Source organism: Mercenaria mercenaria, chromosome 8 (genome assembly GCF_021730395.1).
Source record: "Mercenaria mercenaria strain notata chromosome 8, MADL_Memer_1, whole genome shotgun sequence".
NCBI lineage: Eukaryota > Metazoa > Mollusca > Bivalvia > Venerida > Veneridae > Mercenaria > Mercenaria mercenaria.
The window spans coordinates 70,283,297-70,308,657 of NC_069368.1; the positions used below are offsets into that span (position 1 = coordinate 70,283,297).

Sequence of the window (25,361 nt, forward strand, 5' to 3'; positions counted from 1 at the left end):
CAAGGTTATATCATTAACTGCACACATTTTGTTGCATTTAACATTAAAATCAGCTTCCCGGCCATTCTGTTCACCAGATGGAACAACTGCAATGTCATCTAAGGAATGTTCTCCATGACTATGCCGGGACGTCATCAAAACAGCGGCCTGTTATCACTAAGCAGCGTTGTCGTTACTTTGGAGCATTTCCTTTTGCTGTTCAAACAAAATGAACGTCATAATTTTCAATGGAAAAGAATATAAGGGCAAATGTAAATATAGCAAAAGGGCAAACATTTTTTAGATAAATGCAAAATAACTTTTAAGCACTTCTTCAAATGTACTTTTCACTAAGTCACGGACCATAATTCTGGTCTTGTTTGTTTGTGTTGGGTTTAATCCAAAACAAAACTTAGGGTGCACAAACCATAAGCTGAATAATATTCCTACATGGTTTCATGACCCTATGTCAAATATTTTTAGGATGTACCATATAGCAGGTTATTTCTGCGGTCAAAATATTCTGCGTTTTGGTCCCAAAAACTATGTAAGAAATTTCTGCGTGTTTAATTTATGCATTTTCACATAAAAGGAAGAGAAATTTCTGCGTTTTCGATACCAAGGAGGTAATTCCTCCTGGTAACTGATGTAAAGTAACTTTGCTTTTAATAAATACATTATAGGATATAACAAGAACTGTCACAGGAGTGACTCATACCCCCACCATACGGTCTTGTCACAGAAGAATGGCAACCATAAGGAATCTTAAAAATACTTTGGAGTACTTCATCCTGGGCTTCCACATATAAGTAATACTAGTATAATACTAGTATAGTAATACAAGTAAATATATTAAATCTCTAATATTAGAGATACACTAAAAGTGAATACAAAAAAATGTCTTACCGACCCATGTTACCACGGAAAAATGTTTTTACTTTTTACATAGGACTTATAATAAAAAAGTTAGAAAAATACCTAAAATATTGAAAATCTAAAAATAGGATTTCTAAAAATAGACTAATTCCTGGAATTTAAGGGGAAGAAACTCAGTACAAAGGTTAACAAGAGCTGTCACAGGAGACAGCGCGCTGGACTATTTCGATGCTGGATAGTGAAACTGGGCACATCTGAGGAAACTAGAGCTGTCACTGGAGTGTTTAATGACTCCAATTGTGGATGAAGATATTGCACAATAGCCTGAGTCTATCTCAAAAATATCAACTTAAAGTAATAAGAGAGGTAAAGATAAAATGTATCAAAACACTATATAAGTATATCCTAAGCAAAAAGGGGCATAATTTATTAAATATTGGTACCAGAGTTATGCAGCTTGTGTCATATAGTGTGGGTGATGATGTTGAACAACTATTTTAAGTTTGAATCATATCCATTCAGTAATAACAGAGACAGAGTGAAAGTGCATCAAAACTTTAACCTAAAATTCTAAGTAAAAAGGGGGAATAATTAATGAAAAATTGGTGCCAGAGTTATGCACCTTGCGTCATATGGTGTGGGTGATGATGTTGAACAACTATTTTAAGTTTGAATCAAATCCATTCAGTAATAACAGAGACAGAATGAAAGTGCATCAAAAATTTAACCTAAAATTCTAAGTAAAAAGGGGAAATAATTCATGAAAAATTGGTGCCAGAGTTATGCACCTTGTGTCATATGATAAGGGTAATGTTGTTGAACAATTGTTTAAGTTCGAATCAGATCCATTCAGTAATAACAGAGATAGAGTGAACGTGAATAAAACTTTAACCTGAAATTCTAAGTAAAAAGGGGAATAATTCATGAAAAAATGTGCCAGAGTTATGCATCTTGTGTCATATGATGTGGGTGATGATGCTGAACAACTATTTTAAGTTTGAATCAAATCCATTCAGTAATAACAGAGGTAGAGTGAAAGTGCACCAAAACTTTAACCTGAAATTCTAAGTAAAAAGGGGGAATAATTCATGAAAAAATGGTGCCAGAGTTATGCACCTTGTGTCATATGATGTGGGTGATGATGTTGAACAACTATTTTAAGTCTGAATCAAATCCATTCAGTAATAACAGAGTGAAAGTGCATCAAAACTTTAACCTGAAAATCTAAGTGAAAAGGGGGGATAATTCATGAAATATTGGTGCCAGACTTATGGCCCTTATGTCAGATGATGTGGATGATGATGAGGAATAAGTATTTCAAGTTTGAATCAAATCCATCAAGTAATTACAGAGATAAGTTGAAAAAAGAGAAAGTGCACCAAAACTTTAACCAAGGTGGGGACGCGGAAAGACGCCGACGCTGGGGTGAGTAGGATAGCTCTCCTTATACTTCGTATAGTCGAGCTAAAAAAAGGTTACTTCCCTTTGGCTCTAAGCCAATCAGAATGAGATATAGTGAAAATACATCAAAATTAACCTTAAATTCCAGGTAAAAGGGGACACAATTCAAGAAAAATAGTGTCAGAGTTATGCACCTTGTGTCACATGATGTGGGTGATGAGGTGGAACATCTATTTTAAGTCTGAATCAAATCCATTCAGTAGTAATTGAGATATAGTGAAAATACATCAAAATTAACCTTAAATTCTAAGTAAAAAGGGGCATAATTCATGAAAAATTGGTGTCAGAGTTATGCACCTTGTGTCACATGAAGTGGGTGATGAGGTGGAACATCTATTTTAAGTTTGAATCAAATCCATTTTGTAATAATTGAGATATAGTGAAAATACATCAAAATCAACCTTAAATTTAAAGTAAAAGGGGACATAATTCATAAAATATTTATGTCAGAGTTAAGCACCTTATGTCACATCATCTGGGTGATGAGGTGGAACAACTATTTTAAGTTTGAATCAAATCCATTTAGAAATAACTGAGATATAGTGAAAATACAACAAAATTAACCTTAAATTCTAAGTAAAAGGGGACATAATTCATGAAAACTTGGTGTCAGAATTATGCACCTTGTGTCACATGATGTGGGTGATGAGGTGGAACATCTATTTTAAGTCTGAATCAAATCCATTCAGTAGTAATTGAGATATAGTGAAAATACATCAAAATTAACCTTAAATTCTAAGTAAAAAGGGGCATAATTCATAAAAAAAATGGTGTCAGAGTTATGCAACTTATGTCACATGATGTGGGTGATGAGGTGGAACATCTATTTTAAGTTTGAATCAAATCCATTCAGTAATAACTGAGATATAGTGAAAATACAACAAAATTAACCTTAAATTCTAAGTAAAAGGGGACATAATTCATGAAAACTTGGTGTCAAGAGTAATGCACCTTGTGTCACATGATGTGGGTGATAAGGTGGAACATGTATTCTAAGTTTGAATCAAATCCATTTGGTAATAACTGAGATAATAGATTTCGGGACACGACGAGACGGGACGCGACGCGACGCGACAAAACTGACTCCTATATACCCCCCTCAAACATGTTTGGTGGGGGTATAAAAACATGAAATTGAAAAATATAAGTACAACAACAATTGTACAAACTACAACTGCAAACTATGATATATCGGCATAATGGTTACACATGAAGGTTATAAAGTATAGTTCTGATGATCTTCACAAGGGATTGATAAGAACAACTCAAGTGAAATTCACTCAGTTTATTTCATTCACAAAACAAATACGTTTTCTGAGCGATTAACAGTTAGGACTATGATTGACCATCACACCTAATTATACCATTATCGTAATTGTTAGATGGCGATGGTAATTTTCAATTATTACCTCCGGTAACATAGCGTGAAACAACGTAAGTGAAAAAAAATCAGTTTTTTTTTGCGTTTTAAATTTTCGCTAGTTGAATATTCTGCTGGAAAATTTTTTTGTGATTCTACCGAGAGACCGCAGAAATATTCCCCCAGTAGAAATAACCCGCTACACGGTATGTAGTTTTAAGCAGTTAGTGTGTATTTTCAATAAGTCAAGGACTATAACTCTGGACTAGCTATGCGAAATCCCAAACAGAACGTCAGGTGCAAAACCTCACATGATGTACAACAATTCTAATACACTAATGTTTTATGACTCTTAAGACAAGTACTTTCTGAAATTCAAGCAACACAAACTTTCGTGCACTTTGATGCATGTTTTTGTCTAAGTCAAGGGCCATAAGTCTGGCTGAACGAAATCTCAAACAAAACTCTGTGTACACAACTTCACAAAATGAATAATATTCCTATAATGTTTCATAATTCTAGGTGAAATACTTTTTGAGATACATGTGATACAAACTTTACGGCCCTTTTTATGCACAGTTTTGACTCAGTCTAGCCATTACTCTAGTGTGGATGTGTGAAACAATACCAAACAGCAAACCAGGTACACAACTTCACATGCTAAATAACAATCCTGTAATGTTTTACGACTCTATAAGTCAAAAACTTTTTACATGCAGGCGACACAAACTTTTATGCCTTTTAATGCATATTTCTGACTAAGTCAAGGGACATAACTCTGGCTGAGTGCAATCTCAAACAAAACCCCACGTACACAGCTTCACAAAATGAACAATATTCCTATAATGTTTCATAAACCTAGGTCAACTATGTCTTGAGATACATGCAACACAAACTTTTAGGCCCTTTCTATGTATATTTTTAGTCTAGGGCAATAACTCCAGTCTAGCTCATTGAAATCCTAATTAAAACAACAGGTGCACAACTTCACATGCTGAATGATAATCTTGTGATTTTTTTATAACTCTGGGTCATATACTTTTTGAGATAAGCATGACATAAATTTCAGACAGACAGATGGATAAGGGAAACTCTGTCCCCACAAAAGAAATTTTAAGGTGAGAGGGTGGTGGGGAAGGGGTCACAAAGGCTAGTGTTGTGTAGTTTGGTATCTCTGTGACCTTGAACTGTGAATCACAGATCCCTAAATTCATAGGGATCTTCCTCAAGCGGACTTAGTCATAGTATAAGACGAGAAAGCTGTTGCTTTCATACCTGATGACTTAGAGCCTGCAAACAAAACAAATACCAGAAATTTGGTCAGTTTGCTGTGACCTTCACCTTATAGCCACTGGATTTTCTCTAGTGATACACAGTCATTGGTTTAACTGCTGTAGTTATTTTACATTATAACTTAGTCCTGAATGGTGGTCTAGTAGTTAAGGTTTCGGCCGCTCAACCCAGGGTCGTGGGTTTGAGCCCCACTTGGGTCACAACCAAGGCTTCTCATATGACACCAGTACTGGTTTTTCCAGGAAGCGGACTCAAGAGTGGTTCAAATAAGCTTTTAGCTTTCATCACAATCGAGCTAAAACAAATTAGTATTTACTAAACAATTTTTAGTCTCTGGGTTATGAAAAACAATTTTCAGTTTCCCACTTACAGTGACCTTGACCTTTGACCTACTTACCTTTGAACTACTAGCCTCCATCCCTCCAAAGAAAAGTGCCCCTCCTCAAATGGTGCTTAGTCATCAAGTAAAGACTGAAAGCCCTGCCTATTATACTTGTGACAGAGCCCAGAAACAAATAAAAAGCAGAAACTAAGTAAGGTCCCTTTGACATTGACTTCTGAGCTACTGACCCCAAAATCTATAGAGATGTGCCACTTATGGTACTTAAATCACTATATGAAGTTCAAAAACTGCAGCTGTTTTACATTATGACTAAGAGTCAGGCAACCATTTTCAGTCTCTAGGTCACTACGACCTTGACTTTTGTTCTACTCACTTTTTCAAGTATTTGTATAGTGGGCAGTGTAAAGGATGTCCCTTCAAACATTTTTATCATTTTATGAGGACAGCCACAGTAAAAAATTTAAGTTATTTTACTCTATCATAGTATACCTCAATACGGAATGGTACTGTGGCTGCTTTTAAAGCCTGAGGGAATCTACCTCTACTTTGTGTATCTGTGGTATTTTTACATTTCCTGTTATAATTTTAGCCATTTAAATGTTTTAAGCATTGTTTATTATAATTCTTGGATCTAAAACATTCATTGTGGAAGGAATTTCATTGACTTTACATTGTCTTGCACAGAAACTGAGTATATTTAAGATAAAGACTGTGGGCATTTGAATTCATCCCAAGCGTGGCTGTATCATATCCTTAGGTTAGTCAAAACCACTTTGCTTGTTTTGTACACAAGTGCTTTGTTAGCACCTATGATTTAAGATAAATGGAAGGCATACTATGAGCTAAGGAATAATGTTTTAATGTAAGGAATCGTGTGTAACTGAATCAAGCAAGGGCATAGGGATTTACAAATGAGTAAAAATCTGAATGATTTATTTTTGTATCAAAAAATATTTTTTTGCACAAAACTATGTTCTCGCCAGGTTTTATTGACTGCAGGATATACAGAATATTAAGTAACTGTCTTTCTGAAGTTTATTAGGCTCATCTCCAAAAGGTTTATACCCTCAGCAGAGCCTCCGGATGGATAAACTTTTCTCCAAGTCCCCAGATAAACTTAAGTTCAGAAAGACAATAACGTTATACTCTCTATGTATCTCCCCCATATATTACATGTTTCAATCTATCCAGTTGTTTTTGCTGTAAAGATGAAATTTAGTAAATGAAATGGGAAGTTTTAATGGTTGCTGGCTTCAAAACACTTCCTTCTCTATGCTAGGGTGTACAATTCTGTCATGTAAAACTATTCAGATGACTTTGGAAGATGGCCAGTTTCACCAAGTGCCATCCTGTTACTGACTAAATATTGCAAAGAAAATATACCTGACATGTTTAAGCACAATCAAAGCCAGAAAGAGGGTTGCTTATGACCAAGTTGATTCCTACCTCAATGACAAAAATTTATTGTACAAGTTTCAGTCTGGTTTCAGAAGAGGATTTTCAACTGATACATGTCTCATACATCTTTCTGATTATATCAAGTTTGAAATGGATAAAGGTCATCTCATAGGCATGATTTTACTTGATCTCCAGAAGGCATTTGACACTTCTATCCTTCTTGTGAAACTTGAAGGCCTTGGTCTTGGCCCTGATGTATTACGTTGGTTCAGATCATATTTATCTGACAGACAACAACTTGTAGATGTCTCTGGAACCTTTTCTAAGCCTTGTAAAATTACTTGTGGTGTCCCACTAGGGTCAATACTAGGACCTCTTTAAAATTTATGTGAATGATATGTCTGCAGTGGTTAAAAATAAACTGTTACTCTATGCTGATGATTCTGCTATAATGGTCTCTGGTAAAAGTCATCTATTGAAAATGATCTAGCTAAAGATCTTGAAATGGTTAGTCAATGGTTGATTGATAATAAATTGTCTCTACATCTGGGTAAAACTGAATCTATTATATTTGGTTCCAAGCCTGAACTTAGGACTAATAGGGACCTTAATATAAAGTGTAATGTCAAAATATTAATCCTACCTCAGCTGTCAAATACTTGGGTGCAACCTTAGATCAGAGTTTAACTGGTGAATCTATGGCTAGTTCCATTACTGAAAGCTAATGCCAGGTTAAAATTTCTTTATAGAAAGAAGGCCTATCTTAATGAACATACTAAAAGACTTTTGGTTTTATCCCTTATTCAATGCCATTTTGACTATGCTTGTTCATTTTGGTATCCTGGTTTAACAAAATTTTGGAAGGACAAACTACAGGTTACACAAAATAAATTGATCCGATTTGTATTGAACTTGGAACACAGATGTCATATTGAACAACATCATTTTATTTCCCTAGACTGGTTACCCATTTCCAGAAGAGTTGAACAAATTACTCTTTGTCATGATTTTAAAATAAAAAATGGTCAATCCCCTAATTACATGGGTCATCATATCGTTAAACAGGATTCTGTTCACGCATACCAAACTAGATCTAGCCAAAATGGGTCAGTTGTGCCACCGAAAGTTAAAGGTTTTGGTCTAAAGTCTTTTTTTTCCTACTTGGGCTGCAAGTTAGGGAACATGCTGCCTCCCCACATAAGACAATTGCCCAACATATCTAGTTTTAAAAGGGCAGTAAAGGACCACTTTCTTAACGATAAGCTTCGTTGCTGAACTTATGTGTTCTTTCTGTTATCTAGTCCCTGGTTGTAATGCATTTTTTTTAAGAAATTTTATTTTCACAATGTACTGTGATATTGATGTGATATTGGTGTCTACCGTATTTTACCCAAGTCTTGGGACAGCATAAAATAATTATTTTTTTCACTGTCCCAAGACTTCTTTCCCGAAAAATAATTATTTTGAAAAGTGTCCCAAAAATATGGACATAATAATCGTCATCGGGTAACATCCCCCACCCACCCGTGTTGAAAGCGAAAAAAACAACTTAAAGATTATCGGTAATTATTCTGTTGATAAACAAAGTAATTGGCCTTGTTTTCATCATCATTTAACATTCCCTCAAAGAGCTAAAAGAAGTGTGTCGGTATCATGACATTAGAAGTGGAGATCAAAGCGGTATAGTTTCCCCGAGATTTTCATGGCATTACGTCATGTTTTCGCGCCATGTTGCACATCACTGTTTGATCGTACCGCCTCGTTTCTTAAGTGCTGAGAAGTAGATCTAGTGTTGTAACAATCAAAAAAACAAGAGGACCATGATGGTCCTGAATCGCTCACCTGTCCAAACGCAACCCAGTTCATTGTGGCTAAGTTTCATTGAAAACCACCAAGTAGTTTCAGAGTAGATGCCATAACAAAAATTGTTAACACACTGAAGGACAGACCATGGACATAAGGCGATTTGACTAGTCCACCATCAGTAGATGATTGGCTAATAAAGAGTAACCTCTCAGGTAATTTTGTTGAACTTAAATTCACACTACTAAGGGCTAGGCCTTTCGAACCTGATCTAGATATCATCAAGGTGAACATTCTGACCAATATTCGTGAAGATCCATTGAAAAATATGGCCTCTAGGGAGGTCATAAGGTTTTTCTATTTTTAGACCTACTGACCTAGTTTTTGACCACAGTTGACCAAGTTGCGAACTTGACTTAGATATCATCAAGATGAATATACAGACCAACTTTCATACAGATCCCATGACAAATATCGCCTCTAGAGAGGTCACAAGGTTTTTCTATTTTTAGACCTACTGACCTAGTTTTTGACCGCATGTGACCCAGTTATGAACTTGACCTAGATATCATCAAGGTAAACATTCTGACCAATATTCATGAAGATCTCATGAAAAATATGGCCTCTAGAGAGGTCACAAGGTTTTTCTATTTTTAGATCTACTGACCTAGTTTTTAATCCCACGTGACCCAGTTTCAAACTTGACCTAGATATCATCAAGGTGAACATTCTGACCAATTTTCATGAAGATCCATTGAGAAATATGGCCTCTAGAGAGGTCACAAGGTTTTTCTATTTTTAGACCTAATGACCTAGTTTTTGACCCCACGTGACCCAGTTTCGAACTTGACCTAGATATCATCAAGGTGAACATTCTGACCAATATTCATGAAGATCTCATGAAAAATATGGCCTCTAGAGAGGTCACAAGGTTTTTCTATTTTTAGACCTACTGACCTAGTTTTTGACCCCACGTGACTAGTTTCGAACTTGACCTAGATATCATCAAGGTGAACATTCTGACCACTTTTCATGAAGATCCATTGAAAAGTATGGTCTCTAGAGAGGTCACAAGGTTTTTCTATGTTTAGACCTACTGACCTAGTTTTTGACCGCAGTTGACCCAGTTTCGAACTTGTACTAGATATCATCAAGATGAACATTCTTACCAACTTTCATAAAGATCCCTTGAAAAATGTGACCTCTAGAGTGGTCACAAGCAAAAGTTTACGCACTGACGCACGGACGGACGCACGGACGACGGACGCTGCGCGATCACAAAAGCTCACACTGTCACTTTGTGACATGTGAGCTAAAAAAGCTTCTTTTTAATTTGTTAAAGCGAATGTGCAGTATCCCGTATAAACTGACAGGTAAACGTGTCAAACTATAATAGCGGATATCTTACCTCTGTAAACTATTTGCCCTCAAGGAAATTACAAAATGGTTTGAGAAGAATATCTTATTATAAAGTGTCGTGTCAAAAAATACATGTACATGTACAAAGATTCATTCAAAACTTCTTAAAAATACGCAACAACATCATTATTGTTTTTATTTTTTAACGCATTTTCTATTTACGTTCACGAGGTCACGTAACAGAAATCTGTTTGCCAAAAATCGTTTTACTTCATATTTTTAAATTGCTGCCGCCTTTTCGTTACTTAAGATTTTTGTATTCTGTCTTTTGTACTTTCTGGTCAAAAGTCTGAATTTTATGCCAATAGTTTGTATCATTTATTTACTTTTAGAAAGAAATAAGTATTTAGGATCACGCTGTTTGAAATTTTGCAAGTAATTTTACGAAGATTCCACCGTTTTTATAGAATTTTGCCAACAAATCTGTCGATACCTTTTTAAAATCGTTATAGAATTCAAACTATATTACTTCTCAATCGGTGTTGAAAATCTGAAGCGATAAAATCAAAAAATGAATGCGTGACGCGCGTTTTTTGTATACGTGTCGATGAACAAAAGTAACGGCGTTGTAAGTTAGACATTACGACAGGTCGCACGTGCTCGTGGAATGGAAAATTACCGACATGGCGTTTTGATATCTGTACGATTCGCGGGTAAATTCCAGTCAGTGGTAAATAAAAATAAATAAATAACGAAAATTGGACTTCCTGGCTGCAGCAAAAAATACAACACTTAACTGGTATGGTAAAAAAACACTTTACTAGTAAAAACACGAACGAAAATGTTAATAAAATAGTCTTTGGTTCTTATAATTATTTGATATTTTGATCGATACAACACCATACAATGTATAATAACGGTATTTGGGTTACATCTTGAATCAGTACACAACCTTAGTCCCAACACTTAGGGACGAAAAATACGCTGAGAAAATACATGTCCAAAAACTTCGGGTCAAGAAAAATAATTATTTTTCCACATTTTAGGGGTGTCCCAAGATTTAGGGTGTCCCAAGACTTAGGTAAAATACGGTATTTATTCATCTGTCTTTCGTTTAATTAAGAATCATAAATTGATTAGTTTGAGCAATTATTATTACATATGCATAACATAGACGTTATTTTATAATAATGAACTCAGTAATCTTTTTTATATATATTCATGTTAATGTTTCATGCCTCTCTATGTCAGACCATTGGTACCAAGGACCACAATGGAAATAAGAGATTTTTTTTTTCTCTTTCTTGTGTCATCCTTGATATTGATGTGACTGACATAGTTCATAACACATTACTTCATATGATAACTTTTATATGTGATTATAAAATTTATTATATGCATGTATTGTAACTATGTTATGTTTGCTCAATTATCGAAATAAATCTATCTATCTATCTAAAGCTGCCATATTCCTTGATTATCACTGAGGTGATCATCAAGATGATAACCTAGCAACTAACTTAAAATGGCCTAACTTCAACCCTAATGAACGTTCTATCAACATATTTTCACTGACCTGAAAATTGTCCCTGACGTCAGCAGTCGAACCTTCTACAAATATATTTCGAGGATCTTTGTTAATTTTCCCACCACCCACATGTAACTGGTGAACATCGGCTAAATTGTTCAATGAGCTCATTTCTTTCCAATCTTCAACCTGAAAGCATAAAAGGATACCATTCATTTGTGTAAGATTTTCAATATGTATTTAAAATGTTAATGATCAGTGTGTATTAAAAGGGGTATGTAGGCTTTTCACAAGACAATATCCCTATGTTTTTGAGAAACTTCGACATTTAAAATAGCATGTAAAATAACTTGTTTGAAACTCGTAGATGCCAAACATCAAATAAAACACAAATACCTCAATTTCAGATACATGAATTGTTTTCGAAATTACTACAAGTATTACTGTTTTTGCCATTTTATGTACAAAAACACAAACACTAATAACTTTTACCTCCAAAATTCTTTGTAGGGTGCCTTCGGTCACATCTGTCAGTTTTACATTGAGATCTTATCATTTTTGAAAAGAAAAACAACTAATATGGTAGAGGATTTCTTTGAAATAAATTCTGGAGATAAAAGTCTGATCTGTGATGTTTTTGTAGATGTACATAAAATGGGAAAATGTGTCTACCTGTGGTAAATCGAAGAAAGTGACTATGCCCTCTTGTGGCCATGTTTTTGACAAACTGAAATAATTTAAACAAACTTGGTTCAGAGTCACCTAAGAAATATTTCTGTGAAATTACATTAAAATCTGACAAGCAGTTTCTGAAGAGGTGATATTTAAAGCCGGTGCTACATACCCGTACATTGATTGGCAGCAATGATGGCCATGTTTTCTTGAAAGATCAAATTATTTTCAACACTCTTGGTAGGAATTATTCTGAAGTCAGGTCAGCTGTTATTGAGATTCTAAAAGTTTTCCTTACAGCCATACAGAGAAAGCTAACTTTGTCCCCTGGTGGTTATGCTTTTAAACAAACCAACATGACTTGAAGGAATTTGACAGTCTATAAAGGAACATTGCTGTGAAATCATTTTGCAATTAGGACAGCAGTTTCTGAGACGATTTTTAATACATTTCATTTTGGTTACCATGGCAACCAGAATTCTTCATTCTGGATGACCTAGATCTGATGGAATCTGAAAAGGCCCATTATAGGAACATTTCGCTCTCAGTTGAACTAAAAACCAACCCAAACCCCCTGTGTTTTTCTGGAAAGTAACTGGTAAACTTTAATACACAGTTAAAATCCTTGTCATTGATGTATTCTAACAAAGATATAACTCTGACTGAAAGCTGTTCACTCAGTGAAAATATATCATATTTGAACAAAAAAATAATCTTTCTGATATAGCTGCAAAGTACAGTAATCAAGCAGCAATATTCCAAAGGAAATACTTTTGATATCAACACTTTACACTGGGTTTTACCAATGTAGAATTTTAACTTTTACTTCTTTTCTTATTTCTCAATGTCAGATGTACTTAAAGTTTGTGTTAAGGCAGATTTCCAAAGTTTTCTTTAAACCATAAACTTAAAATGGCCGCTCCCCTCTATGTTTTTATATCATTTTTTTAAAACTATTGGAAGATCCCCGTCTTCATATTGTTCATACTAAACCATGATTTAAATAATGAATGCTTCTCTCTAGTGTTGTTTAAGCTATTTCATTAAACCATGAACAATGGCTGCTCCCCTCTGTGATATTTTTACACTTGCCCATGAATTTACAAAGACTGTTCCTATATGTATGGGCTTTTTAAAACTCTTTCATTAATGCATGAACTTCCTCTCTGTGTTGTTTACATTCATTCATAAAACAATGTACTCCCCCCTTGTCTTGTTTATACCATGACCTAACAATGACCGCTCCCTCTGTTTATACTGGTTCTTCAACCCATGAACTTACAATGACTGCTCCCTCTGTCTGTTCATACTGGTTCTTCAACCCAGGAACATAAAATGACTGCTCCCTCTGTCTGTTTATACTGGTTCTTCAACCCATGAACTTACAATGACTGCTCCCTCTGTCTGTTTATACTGGTTCTTCAACCCATGAACTTACAATGACTGCTCCCTCTGTCTATTTATACTGGTTCTTAAACCCATGAACATACAATGACTACTCCCTCTGTCTATTTATACTGGTTCTGTAACCCATGAACTTACAATGACTGCTCCCTCTGTCTATTTATACTGGTTCTTTAACCCATGAACTTACAATGACTGCTCCCTCTGTCTGTTTATACTGGTTCTTAAACCCATGAACTTACAATGACTGTTCCCTCTGTCTATTTATACTGGTTCTTTAAGCTATGAACTTACAACAACTGCTCCCCATTTGTGTCGTTGTTTATATTCTTTTACAATCTTCTGCTTACTGTCGTTCTTGGCAGCCTGATACAAAGTGCGCTGTATGTTTGTAAGACCACAGACTGCTATGTGCATTGACATTGTGTCCATAAACCGCAACTTTGATTTCTGAAGAAAAGTAATTAAAGTTCAACGATCTAAGCTGAATAAAATTTTGTCAGTTTAAAAGATTCCAACTTCATAGTTTATATTTTATTGCTCATACTTTTTCATATTAATATTTTCTAAACATCTTCATTTAATGATTTATATCTGAAGGTATTCACATTAAAGGTTAAACCTGAGAGCAGGACTGTTTGGGTACATAAAATACCTTCAAATAATACTGTTCTTTCACATATGATCTGTCAAATGCAACATTGTGTCCAATTACAAGTCTTGATGTGCTGTCATCAGTCCGACTAGAGCCTGCAGTTGTCTCCAAGGGGATCAGCTCTTGTAACCGTACATCAGACGTCCATCGGAATTTATCCGCCACTAGATTGTCTGAGCACCATGAATACCTGCAAAGACAATTAGCGTGTATTCTGTAATTTCATTATTTTTTTCTATAAATTACAGTAAACCCTGCTGATAAAGACTGGCAGCGGTGAACAAAGAAAGCAGTTTTCATCATTGCATGGTCTTTCTTCAAAGCTCAAAATATGCTTCAAATATCTAAATCAGAAATGAAACTGGTGGTCATTATAGCTAGGTGCTCTGTGTTCACAGTTGGCCTCTTACACTGGGTTGCAGTGTATTGTATAGCTGTGACAATTCTGTACTAATATATCAGAATAACCACATATTAAATGTCCAGTTTTTTTACAACTTTGATGAATACAGTTCTGCATGATTTGCTATTTGCTATTTTATGCATAAGGAAAGGGTTGTATATTGCCTATCATAAACTAGGTGGTGTGCCTGATCAGTGAAGGGAAATAACTACTCAAAACAACCAGGAGTTTATAACACACTTACCTCCATTGCTAAGTGTATTTTTCAACTGTTAGTAACATTGATTAAAACCAAGACCCTAATCAAATAAGAATTACTTTTTATGCTGGGTTTTTCTTTCACTTGTTAATTTATTAAACATATACTTCTTCCATTTTTTGTGATAACCTTGGTGGCAGTGAGTGAGCATAGTTAACAAGAGCTGAAAGTACTTTCTCTTACATCTGATCATTTACACATGTTCACTAATACTTGCTTGATTTTCACTGTTGCTATTTTTTTTCTCAAAATTTAACTTCTCTGTCACATTGCCATACAAAAGAGTTTTAGCATCTGTATAAATTTCATCAGCAAACTTTGCAAAACGGTCGATATGAATATATGTTCAATTTTACAGTATTTGTAAAATTATATGTTGAAATGCTGAAATTCAGTAGAAATGCAAGTTTATTCTTTATGCAAAATATATGAATTCTAACAACCGAAGAAATTTTTTCCAACTTTTAATATCCATACAAGGGAAGGGAGAATTATAAGTTCACAAAGTATAAATGTATAGCACTAAAATACCCTATCACATAAAACACTGATTTGTTTTTTTGCTTAGTTATCAAAGTGAGGGCCTTACCAGTATTTATCTGAGACTGCTGTTGCCATGGCCGGATAGTTCCCTTCCTGTACAACAGTCTCCACATCAAACACAAGCACACAGTCTTCTGGGTAATCTACTGGTATTGGAATCCCTTCTTCATCATATTTCACCCATCCTGGACAGAATGCCCACTCATTCGGCATTTCTGGGATTCCAGAAGTACACAGACAATCAGACAGTTCAACATAGTCCTGTACCTGTTTCCTGCCCAAATTGATAAAATGTTCATCTATGGTTTTACCTGAAAGAAAACCAATTTGATGAATTACTGCCAACATTTCGACATTCTAAAAACAAGAGGACCATGATGGTCCTGAATCGCTCACCTATCCCCACATGACCCAGTATGATGTTGTTCTTTCTATTATTTGACATAGTGACCTAGTTTTTTAGCACAGGTGACCTAGATATCATCCAGATAAAAAATTCCGACCAATTTTCATAAAGATCCATTGAAAAATATGACTTCTAGAGAGGTCACAAGGTTTTTCTATTATTTGACCTAATGACATAGTTTTTGAAGGCACGTGACCCTCTTTTGAACTTGACATAGATATCATCAAGGTGAACATTCTCACCAATTTTCATGAAGATCTCATGAAAACTATGGCCTCTAGAGATGTCACAAGGTTTTTCTATTTTTAGACCTACTGACCTAGTTTTTGACCGCACATGACCCAGTTTCGAATCTGACCTAGATATCATCAAGGTGAACATCCTGACCAATTTTCATGAAGATCCATTGAAATATATGGCTTCTAGGGAGGTCACAAGGTTTTTCTATTTTCAGACCTACTGACCTAGTTTTTGACCGCACCTGACCCAGTTTTGAATTTGACCTAGATATCATCAAGTTGAACACTCACCAATTTTCATGAAGACCCATTGAGAAATATGGCCTCTAGAGAGGTCACAAGGTTTTTCTATTTTTAGACCTACTGACCTAGTTTTTGACTGCACGTGACCCAGTTTCGAACTTGACCTAGATATCATCAAGATGAACATTCTAATCAATTTTCATGAAGATCTCTTGAAAAATATGGCCTCTAGAGAGGTCACAAGGTTTTTCTATTTTTAGACCTTCTGACCTAGTTATTAACCGCACGTGACCCAGTTTCAAACTTGACCTAGATATCATCAAGGTGAACAATCTGACTTATTTTCATAAAGACCCCATGAAAAATATGACCTCTAGAGAGGTCACAAGGTTTTTTTATTTTTAGATCTACTGACCTAGTTATTAACCGCACGTGACCCAGTTTCAAACTTGACCTAGATATCATCAAGGTGAACATTCTCACCAATTTTCATGATGATCCATTGAGAAATATGGCCTCTAGAGAGGTCACAAGGTTTTTCTATTTTTAGACCTACTGACCTAGTTTTTAACCCATGTGACCCAGTTTCGAACTTGACCTAGATATCATCAAGATGAACATTCTGACCAACTTTCATAAAGATCCCATGAAAAATGTGACCTATAGAGTGGTCACAAGCAAAAGTTTACGCACGCACGCACGCACGGACGCACAGACGGACGACGGACGCCACGCGATCACAAAAGCTCACCTTGTCACTTTGTGACAGGTGAGCTAAAAACATACACAGTGTACATAGATATAATTTGTATAAGTTTGATTCAAGTTCATTAGTTGTTGCCGCCACTATCTAAGCCTTACCTACTGTAGTTTCAGAGAAGGCTTTTAACGTTTTTCCTCCACAGGTCCATGTAAAACAACTGTGTGGGCCGCACCCATTTTGGCCCCATGACCATATTGATACCGGTCAATACTACAAATGAACTACTAAGCTCCAGCTTTAGTGATTCTTGAAAACATGATTTATAAAGCATTTTCTTTTTGCTGCCATAGCAACCAGTGTTCTGGAGGTACTGACTCCAATAACAAGGCGGCCCAAGTCACATTCTGGTGAAGGGTCTGCACAGCTGACCCAGTATTACTGCAGTGGTTCTGCAGAATGAAACATTTTTTGTAAAACCTCATCATAACAGTTAGACAATGGAAAACTACTGATTGCATTATGCTCCTGTTGAATCTTAACCCTTACCCTGCTAAATTTTTATAATGAACTTGTCCATCTTTCACTTTGGACAGTACCATTAACTTTCAAAAGGGGTGTTTACCAAAAAGATACTGACTGAATAGCGAACAGTGCAGATCATGATCAGACTGCACAAATATGCAGGCTGATCAAGATCTACACTGGTCGCAAAGGCAAAAGCAATTATGTCCAGCATAAAAGGGTTAAAGTTAAACTGTATTGATAGTGACATTAACTAATTTTATGTGATCAACAGTACGACCAAAATTCACTTGCTTGAGTTTCTAAGCTTAATAAAGCAACAGTTTCAAAGAAAGTCATTCAGTACGTCTTAAAAGTCGCAACTCGTACAGACCTAGTAAAGGCGGTAAATCAAAGTTGATATCTTTCTGCAAAACTATCTGTTTATTCCATAATTCATGGTCTGACAAATGTTTCTTAACCTTCTCAAGCTTCTTCTCATCTAAAGTACGCTCTTGACTGACATAGATTTCCTGTCCGGTGTTATCAACTGTGCCTAAAAAAGAAAGAGGAATATCAAATTATTTTATCCAAGCCAGGAGACAGCACTAGCATAGCAATGTTTTTATCCACTGATTTTGGAAGGGGGCTGGAGCCTTTACAATTGGGAAAAGTGCATCTTAAAACATCTAACTGAATTGGGAATCGTTAAAAAAGTTATGTTTTTTATCAAAATGTTACCTTTAAGAAAAACTGTTATAAATGCATTATGCTAGCATACTGTCTTGTGTTTCAAATGTTTAAGCACAAGATTTAGGAATTTTAGCTTTGCAATCGGGTAAAAATATATTATTTGCCATGGCCGAATTTCAGCCCAATATTGGCCTAAAATCACAGCATAGTTATATTGTTACAGAACAGCATAACAATAAATCAAACCACTACAAATCTGAAGGAAGACTGCACAAATTTACATTCATAACTATGATTTTATTACATCACATCAGTGACAGGTGTATTTTAATTAGCTAATTTTAATAACACTGCACATAAGGCGAGTGATCATATCAGAAAGAATTATATATAAAAATACAGACAAGATCACAGGTAAAACCAATGAATGCTTCTTGGCAGCAATTACAGAATTTTCTATGTAATTATCTGGACAATTTTTTTTTTAAAAGTACCCAAATAGAGATCATTTGAACACTATTCTACATAAATTTATCATTTTTGCTCTTAATCTTATTGATATATATCTGTATTCCAAAACATATAGTACTTTACAAAAAATGAGATAATTTTTAATAGAGTTACGGTTCTTGAGTTTGGTATTTTACTCATATTGAAATCTATTCTGCAAGTATCAATTTAAATCTATCAGTACAGTGCCAGTACTTCTGAATTTTTTTCTGAACAAGACAAAATTTAGTATAAAAATGGAAGATCGATTGGAAAGATTACCTAAATGTCTTCAGTACATTTGGATATATATTTACTTATTTCCTGAGACTGGCGGCACTGTTTGTTCCCAAATATTTGCTGCTGCAAGGACTCAGACAGTAACTGTATGTTGATTTCATTTACCCTTGGTCTGTCTACATTTAAACTGCATGAAGTTGATAAGCCTCTTCTTATTGCATGCAGTTTACACCATGACATCTTTACCTATAGAAAAAAACAAACACAGAGAATCAAACTGAGCTAATAATTCAGCATTTATATCGTCGCTTGTACTGAGTACATGATTGTATAATCTTGAAAAATTGATTGTTGGTGACAGCTTAACATTTTTCAAAGTTGACTGTCACTTCTATTTTCTTTGTTACCATTTGAAATGCCCAAAAGGAAGACCACACCTATTCTAGAAAATCACATCAAAATATCTTTTTTGTAGGTAAAACTTCTGAATAAATCTTGAAACGAAGAAGCATTAGATTGCTTCTTTTGAACCAAAGTAATCGCAAGCTAGCAGAATATCTGTATTAATATGCTAAAGGGTGGCAAAGGAAAGAAAAGTAAACATGGGTATGCCCTATATTCATAGAACTTCTGAAGTTCTGGCAAGAGTGTTTAAGAATAATGGAGTGAATATGTTCCACAAACCATACAATTCTATAAGGAGTCATGTCACTCGGGTGAAAGATCCAACCGATAAACTGAAAAAGTGTGGAATAATATACCATGTGAAATGTGAGAACTGCATGCAAAGAAAATTATATCGGGGGAAACTGCCAGAACACTACAGACTAGACTAAAAGAGCATGTGACCAGAACGAATTCTGACATACATGAACAGTGTCAAAACACCGGACATACCATCAAATCTGACAACACAAAGATTCTGACAAGTGGACTTATCAAACGCAAAATCAAAGAGGCTATCGAGATAAAACAGCGGAGACCATTGCTCAACCGAGACAAGGGCCTGGAGCTCCCCCCGTCTACGGATCTCTTCTCCGATTACGTGACCTTCCTACGTCATGTGACCTACCATAACACCGGTCAGTCAGTGCCGAAGAAGGCAGTGAGACACTGCCGAAAATTACACAAGGTAAAATTTTGCTCTGAGTATGGAATTTCTTCATCAAAAAAGTTTAGTAATTGTCTCGATATTTAAATTTGAGTAACATGCAATTTAATTTAACCCTAGATCACAGATATTGATTTTTGATCTCATGTGCCTGTGTTAAAAGTCTGATTTCGGAAATAAGTTCTCTAGTGGATCTGTAGAATGGACGTTAGGATACAAACCAATGCTCGGCCACCGGTCCATTTATAAAGCTTGTTAAGGTTAAGTGCTTTGTTTTTATTATCTTTTCATGTTTAGAATCAAACATGTCTCTAGAACAAAATATGAATAAAAGAACAATATATCAATATTTTGATACAGTTTATTACACATATTTAACCTACATGTATTTCAATTCTTGCATTTTTCTTTTAGTCACACTAAAACGCTATATAACAGTTATCAACATCAATACCATAATAAATGTTTTTAAATATGTTAATTTAAATGAATAACAAATTGTTAAACTCATTAACGCATGGTGTAGGTGCAGCACAGGCTATTATTTACACTGGCAACACTGATGGTGCCAACCACAGAAGCCAATTTTTGCAGTAAAATCATAAAACTTCCACATACTTTGTATATAATTCAACAGGGTATACATTCTTGCAAATATCTGTGTAAAAAAAAATACACAGTTGAACGTATTTACCATACTGGTACTGATGATAAACCCGAACAGAAAATGAGGTTTTTTACCTGTAACTTTTTTATTTCTGCAAATTGTAATCAATGGTCGGTATCAAAATAAAGCTTAACCTTTGCTGAAAACTTTAAATAATTCAAATTTATATTTAGTAAGCAAACTCACATGAAGTGAGGCCCTGAAAGGGGTATGTAAAATGGGGACTGTATGAACGTTGACTGACGATAAATTCGAACACTGTCATTTACAAAATTTTCTTGGTATTATTATATTGAAACTTTCCCCAAAAAGCTGCAACAGTCATTCCTGATCAAGTAATGAAAAGTCACCAAATGTGAGGCCTTCATGTTTAGACAGTGAGCATGCACAAAAAACACCCTCTTCCCCAGTAATTTTGGATAATTATTTTTTATACATGTCATTTATTTATACAGAATATTTACCAATTTTGTTTTTGTTTACACCAGTTGGTGTTGTAAGTGGAAACTATTAGATGGTGTGTTCAATTTTATAAATAACCGATTGCAATTGAATATTTCCAAAGTGGTCGACTTTATCATCTGTCCGGGTTTACCATCATTACCAGTAGAATGCGATTATCGAAACTCCGTTAACACAAAAAGACGCTCTGTCATTATTGATCGGTTTCTCCTGCAACAGAAAAGCAAGCGCCTGGCCAACACAGATTCCACCCCATTTTGAATTGGCGTCCATAAACCGAAAAGTAAACAAACACTGAAAGCAATTAAGGTTTTCAAGTTTTATTTTTAATTAAAAATAAAGAATATTAGGTGGCCGAGCACTGGACTGGCCAAGCATAGGTAACTTGACTCTACACTACGACCATATTAATGTTTATAATAACACAATATACTTAATACTTTAATCAATAGTAACTGTTGTCCAAATTATCTACTATCCGAAAACAGCACTTATAGGTACATCAAATTTCCTTCAGGAGGCAGTAAACAGTTTTCTGAGCTCCTCAGCCTAGAGTCGCCTACCTAACTTTCAAAACCTCACACAAAAGTCTGTAACCACACACCTGAAATAAAGATATTGCAACATTAACATCACTGTATGTCTATCGTTACAAACCATCTACAATACATCTCTAATATCTAGTTTTCTGTTTACAAGACCTGAATTTTGTGCTCTCCCGGTCGCGGAAACTGATGACGAAAAAAGCTAAATTTGCCAATTTTTAAATCGCTGCAGAAAATTTCCTGAAACTGATAGCCCCAACTGCTACACTGTTCCATACTCCAGTAACACTGTAAAATCTGAAAATAAGCTCAAATATATGTGCCATCCGTACCGTTTCTTCACTGTTCCAGTTTTCCTGAGGTCCCTGCTAAAATGACAACCCCACTTTAAGCTAGCTCAGAGGAAGCAAGTATACGCTCCTGCAAGTCATTACGTCATACTATCAAGATCAAGGCTACTCAACTGATTTTTTTTAAATAAGTGAAACTCATTTCTAGCCGCTGAAACTTCAATTCTAGCAATTATTATTATTTAGAAGTTCAAATATGCACTTCATTCCGTAAATTGCCTCTTATTTGTAAACTTCATTCCGTAAATTGCCTCTTATTTGTAAATTTCACCCCGGCCAATTCGACACTAACGGCTCAAAACTGTTTACTGCCTCCTCAGAAAACAATGTTGATGTCAATGAAATTATCTTGCAAATGAAACTTACTAAATATTAATTTGTTTTACGCATTAATGCATGTTATGACAATATTTTGTTTTCACAGAGAACGCGTAAATATTCTTGTACACCAAATGTAAACATGCTTGTTATGAACTCAAAGTCTATAAATCACACCAAAGGCAAAGTAAAAATAAAATGAGCGAAAATAACTGGAAAACGATTGGCGGGAAAACTCAATTGATTTCTGATACTTTGTATATTCTTAGTACTGTATTTCTTTGTCAAATATATGCGATTTGCAGCCAGGCAATGCCGCACTGCATAATAAAGTAGTCAGCTACTCAATTCAATTCATTTATTGTCGGTAAACATTTCAAACATAACCTAAGGATACTTTTGACCGACTTGCTACTACACACCATGAGTCAGGACTTAAATTTGCATTCGAAATCGTTAAACAGGTGATTATTCTGCATAGAGTTTCGTGGAAAAACAAACCTGGCATTGAAGAATAACAAAAGAACAGACTATTGGTAGTAAACTCATTTAGAATATTAAATTCTTCTGGAATATCAGTTATTTCGGATTTCTTTAAGCTTTTCAACATCTACATATATATGATACGTTAAACTGTCATCGTTGACCATGATTTAACGGTGCGCAAAGAATCGGACGAAAAACAAAGTCACGATAAAAACAGTATTTCTGTTTCTGTAGAATACTGGGCTAGACTTCACTAAATGAATATATTGCCCGGGGGGGGGGGGGGGGGGGGGTACTACGCCTACTCGCACTGGGTGCCTCTTTGCCCAAAGAGCTCTCCCTTACTTGTCTCTAAGGATGTTGCTGTAGTGCACTTCTCACTAAGATTATTCCAATCTAAGATAGTCCGTGGTATAAATGAATATTTAAACGTATCCGATTTGCAGCTATATACTATGATTTTGTTTGAAGTAGATGATCTAGTTTTGCCTTTATTCTTTGTGATATGTATTTCGGCAGGAATTGCTATCAGGTCATTAACAATCTTGTACATGAGTATAAGTCGTTGTTCTCTTCTGCGTTCGTGTAGAGGTTTCCAGTCTATATTTTTGATCATATCAGTAACACTTGAGGTTCTGCTGTAGTTATTGTAAACAAAACGAGCGGCTCTACGCTGTACTGATTCAAGTCTATCAATGTCTTTTTGGTGATAAGGGTCAAAAACGGTACAACTGTATTCTAGAACAGAGCGAATTAATGAAGTGTAGGCAGTTTCTTTGAGAGTCTTAGAACAGTGTTTGGGATTGCGACGAAGAAATCCTAGTGTTGAAGTAGCCCGGTTTGTGATTTTGTTGATATGTGCTGACCACTTAAGGTTTTCACTGATTAGCAGTCCAAGATATGAATTTTCACTAACTTGTTCTAGAAGGTGGTTGTCCAATGAGTATATACTAGATTTTGGGTTTGTACCTCTATGAATCGTCATTTTGTAGCACTTTTTGGCATTAAATTTCATTCCCCATTTAGCGGCCCAAGTTTCTAATGATGTAAGATCTGTAAAGACAGAAAATAGTACGGTCAAGAATGGGTGCATAAAATATAAAAGTATGATACAAAGTGTGATACTCAGTTGGATTTCTCCTTCAAGATGATATAGTTTTAGGAAAGGACTGGCAATAAAATCATCGGGAATGGGGCTGGGCCCCAGGAATGGAGTTGCTCGTGTACATTGTATAGTCAAAAATAAAGTCCTTTTTCAATCCCAATAGTTTTTACTATGTCACTTTCCTTTTTTACCTAATTCATTTATTTTTTTACTTTTTTATCAAAAAAACTTGTTTGTAGCCAGTGTCTTTAGCAATTTACGACCAACGCTAGGCTGAAAGTACACATAAAGATCATCCATAGGAACGACGATAAACAAACGTTTCCCTGTGCCATGTTTCGTGTGTTTGCATCGCCGACACTAAAGTTTTAGTTTGCTGTTCATATTGAGTCTAAAAACACATGTAACATTTGCTTGAAAGAATTTGAATTCAAATGACCCTCACTGATACAAGAGCAGGAAATATGATGTTGGCTTTTTGGGTTTAGCGCCGTTTTCATTTGTGTTAACCTAACCAGAGATTCGGTACCCGTGGTAACATGTTTCCGTAAGTGTCAACTTCTCCTTGAATCAGAGAGGGAGGACAAATGATTTTAGATTTCGATTCGATGTTTTTATCACAGCGGAGACCATAGCCTCGGCCGAGGATTGAACTCACACCCTGCGATACATGTATCTGCGCCGTACCTAACATTGATATTAATTATACGCACGATCTGTGTCGAAGTAGTTCAGCAAAAAGACATCTTGGTTCTTGAATCAACAATACTCCGACAGAAAAGTGTCTAGAAATGCAGAGATATACTTCACTAGCAGCACCCCGTAACCATGAAATATTAGATTTGCGTAAATGCAGTAAATGGCATTAGGTCAATGTTAGTCCAGAATTGCGAACGTTCCCCTTTGTCTGCTAGTTGTATTATAATTACGCAAATAATATACAAAATGATAACGAGTTTAAAATGTTAAAATTGTGTATGTAAACACCATGATATATATTTGCATTATAATTTCTATAGTATTTTTGAGTTCGTACGGTCAATGATACCATACGGATATCTCATTATCTCCGATTGTGCTCAAATCACAGTCCAATTTTCTCGAATTATTTAAGCATTAAGAAGTATATAAGTTACAAGTACCTATGTAGGCGAAAACTGATTTTGAAGTCATAAACGTAACATGAGGTCAGAAACAGGTATTTTGGTTGATTTCATACTTTTTTCACGCTTCGTGTCGCCAGTATTTTTACGATAGCAGGGCCGAATCGTAAATTCTAGCATAAAACTGCCGTTCTTGTCACTTTTCGGGGGTGTTTTAACAGGACAGAAAACGTGTGTTAACAGAGGGATTTTCCCGCTCGGGTGCTGTTATAACACCTTTTTATATATGCGCGTTCCGTGGCAAAGCGTAAACATCATTCGGCCCCAAAACGGATAATTCAAAACGAAATGACGTCAACGTTAA

The 25,361-nt window shown here is 35.4% G+C and overlaps 1 protein-coding gene across 1 annotated transcript in view; it reads right to left on the bottom strand.

Annotated features, from left to right (window-relative positions):
• The window catches only part of LOC128559094 (DNA polymerase subunit gamma-1-like), a 126,048-nt gene extending 103,588 nt beyond the window's left edge, over positions 1-22,460 (bottom strand). The window contains exons 1-7 of the mRNA XM_053550147.1: positions 22,352-22,460; positions 18,928-19,096; positions 17,823-17,984; positions 15,383-15,647; positions 14,132-14,321; positions 13,771-13,926; positions 11,449-11,589 (exon numbers count right to left, since the gene is read on the bottom strand). Coding sequence (XP_053406122.1) covers positions 11,449-11,589; positions 13,771-13,926; positions 14,132-14,321; positions 15,383-15,647; positions 17,823-17,984; positions 18,928-19,090 — 1,077 coding nt within the window. The 5' untranslated portion in view covers positions 19,091-19,096; positions 22,352-22,460. The remainder of the gene's footprint in view (positions 1-11,448; positions 11,590-13,770; positions 13,927-14,131; positions 14,322-15,382; positions 15,648-17,822; positions 17,985-18,927; positions 19,097-22,351) is intronic.
• Positions 22,461-25,361: the final 2,901 nt, after the last annotated feature.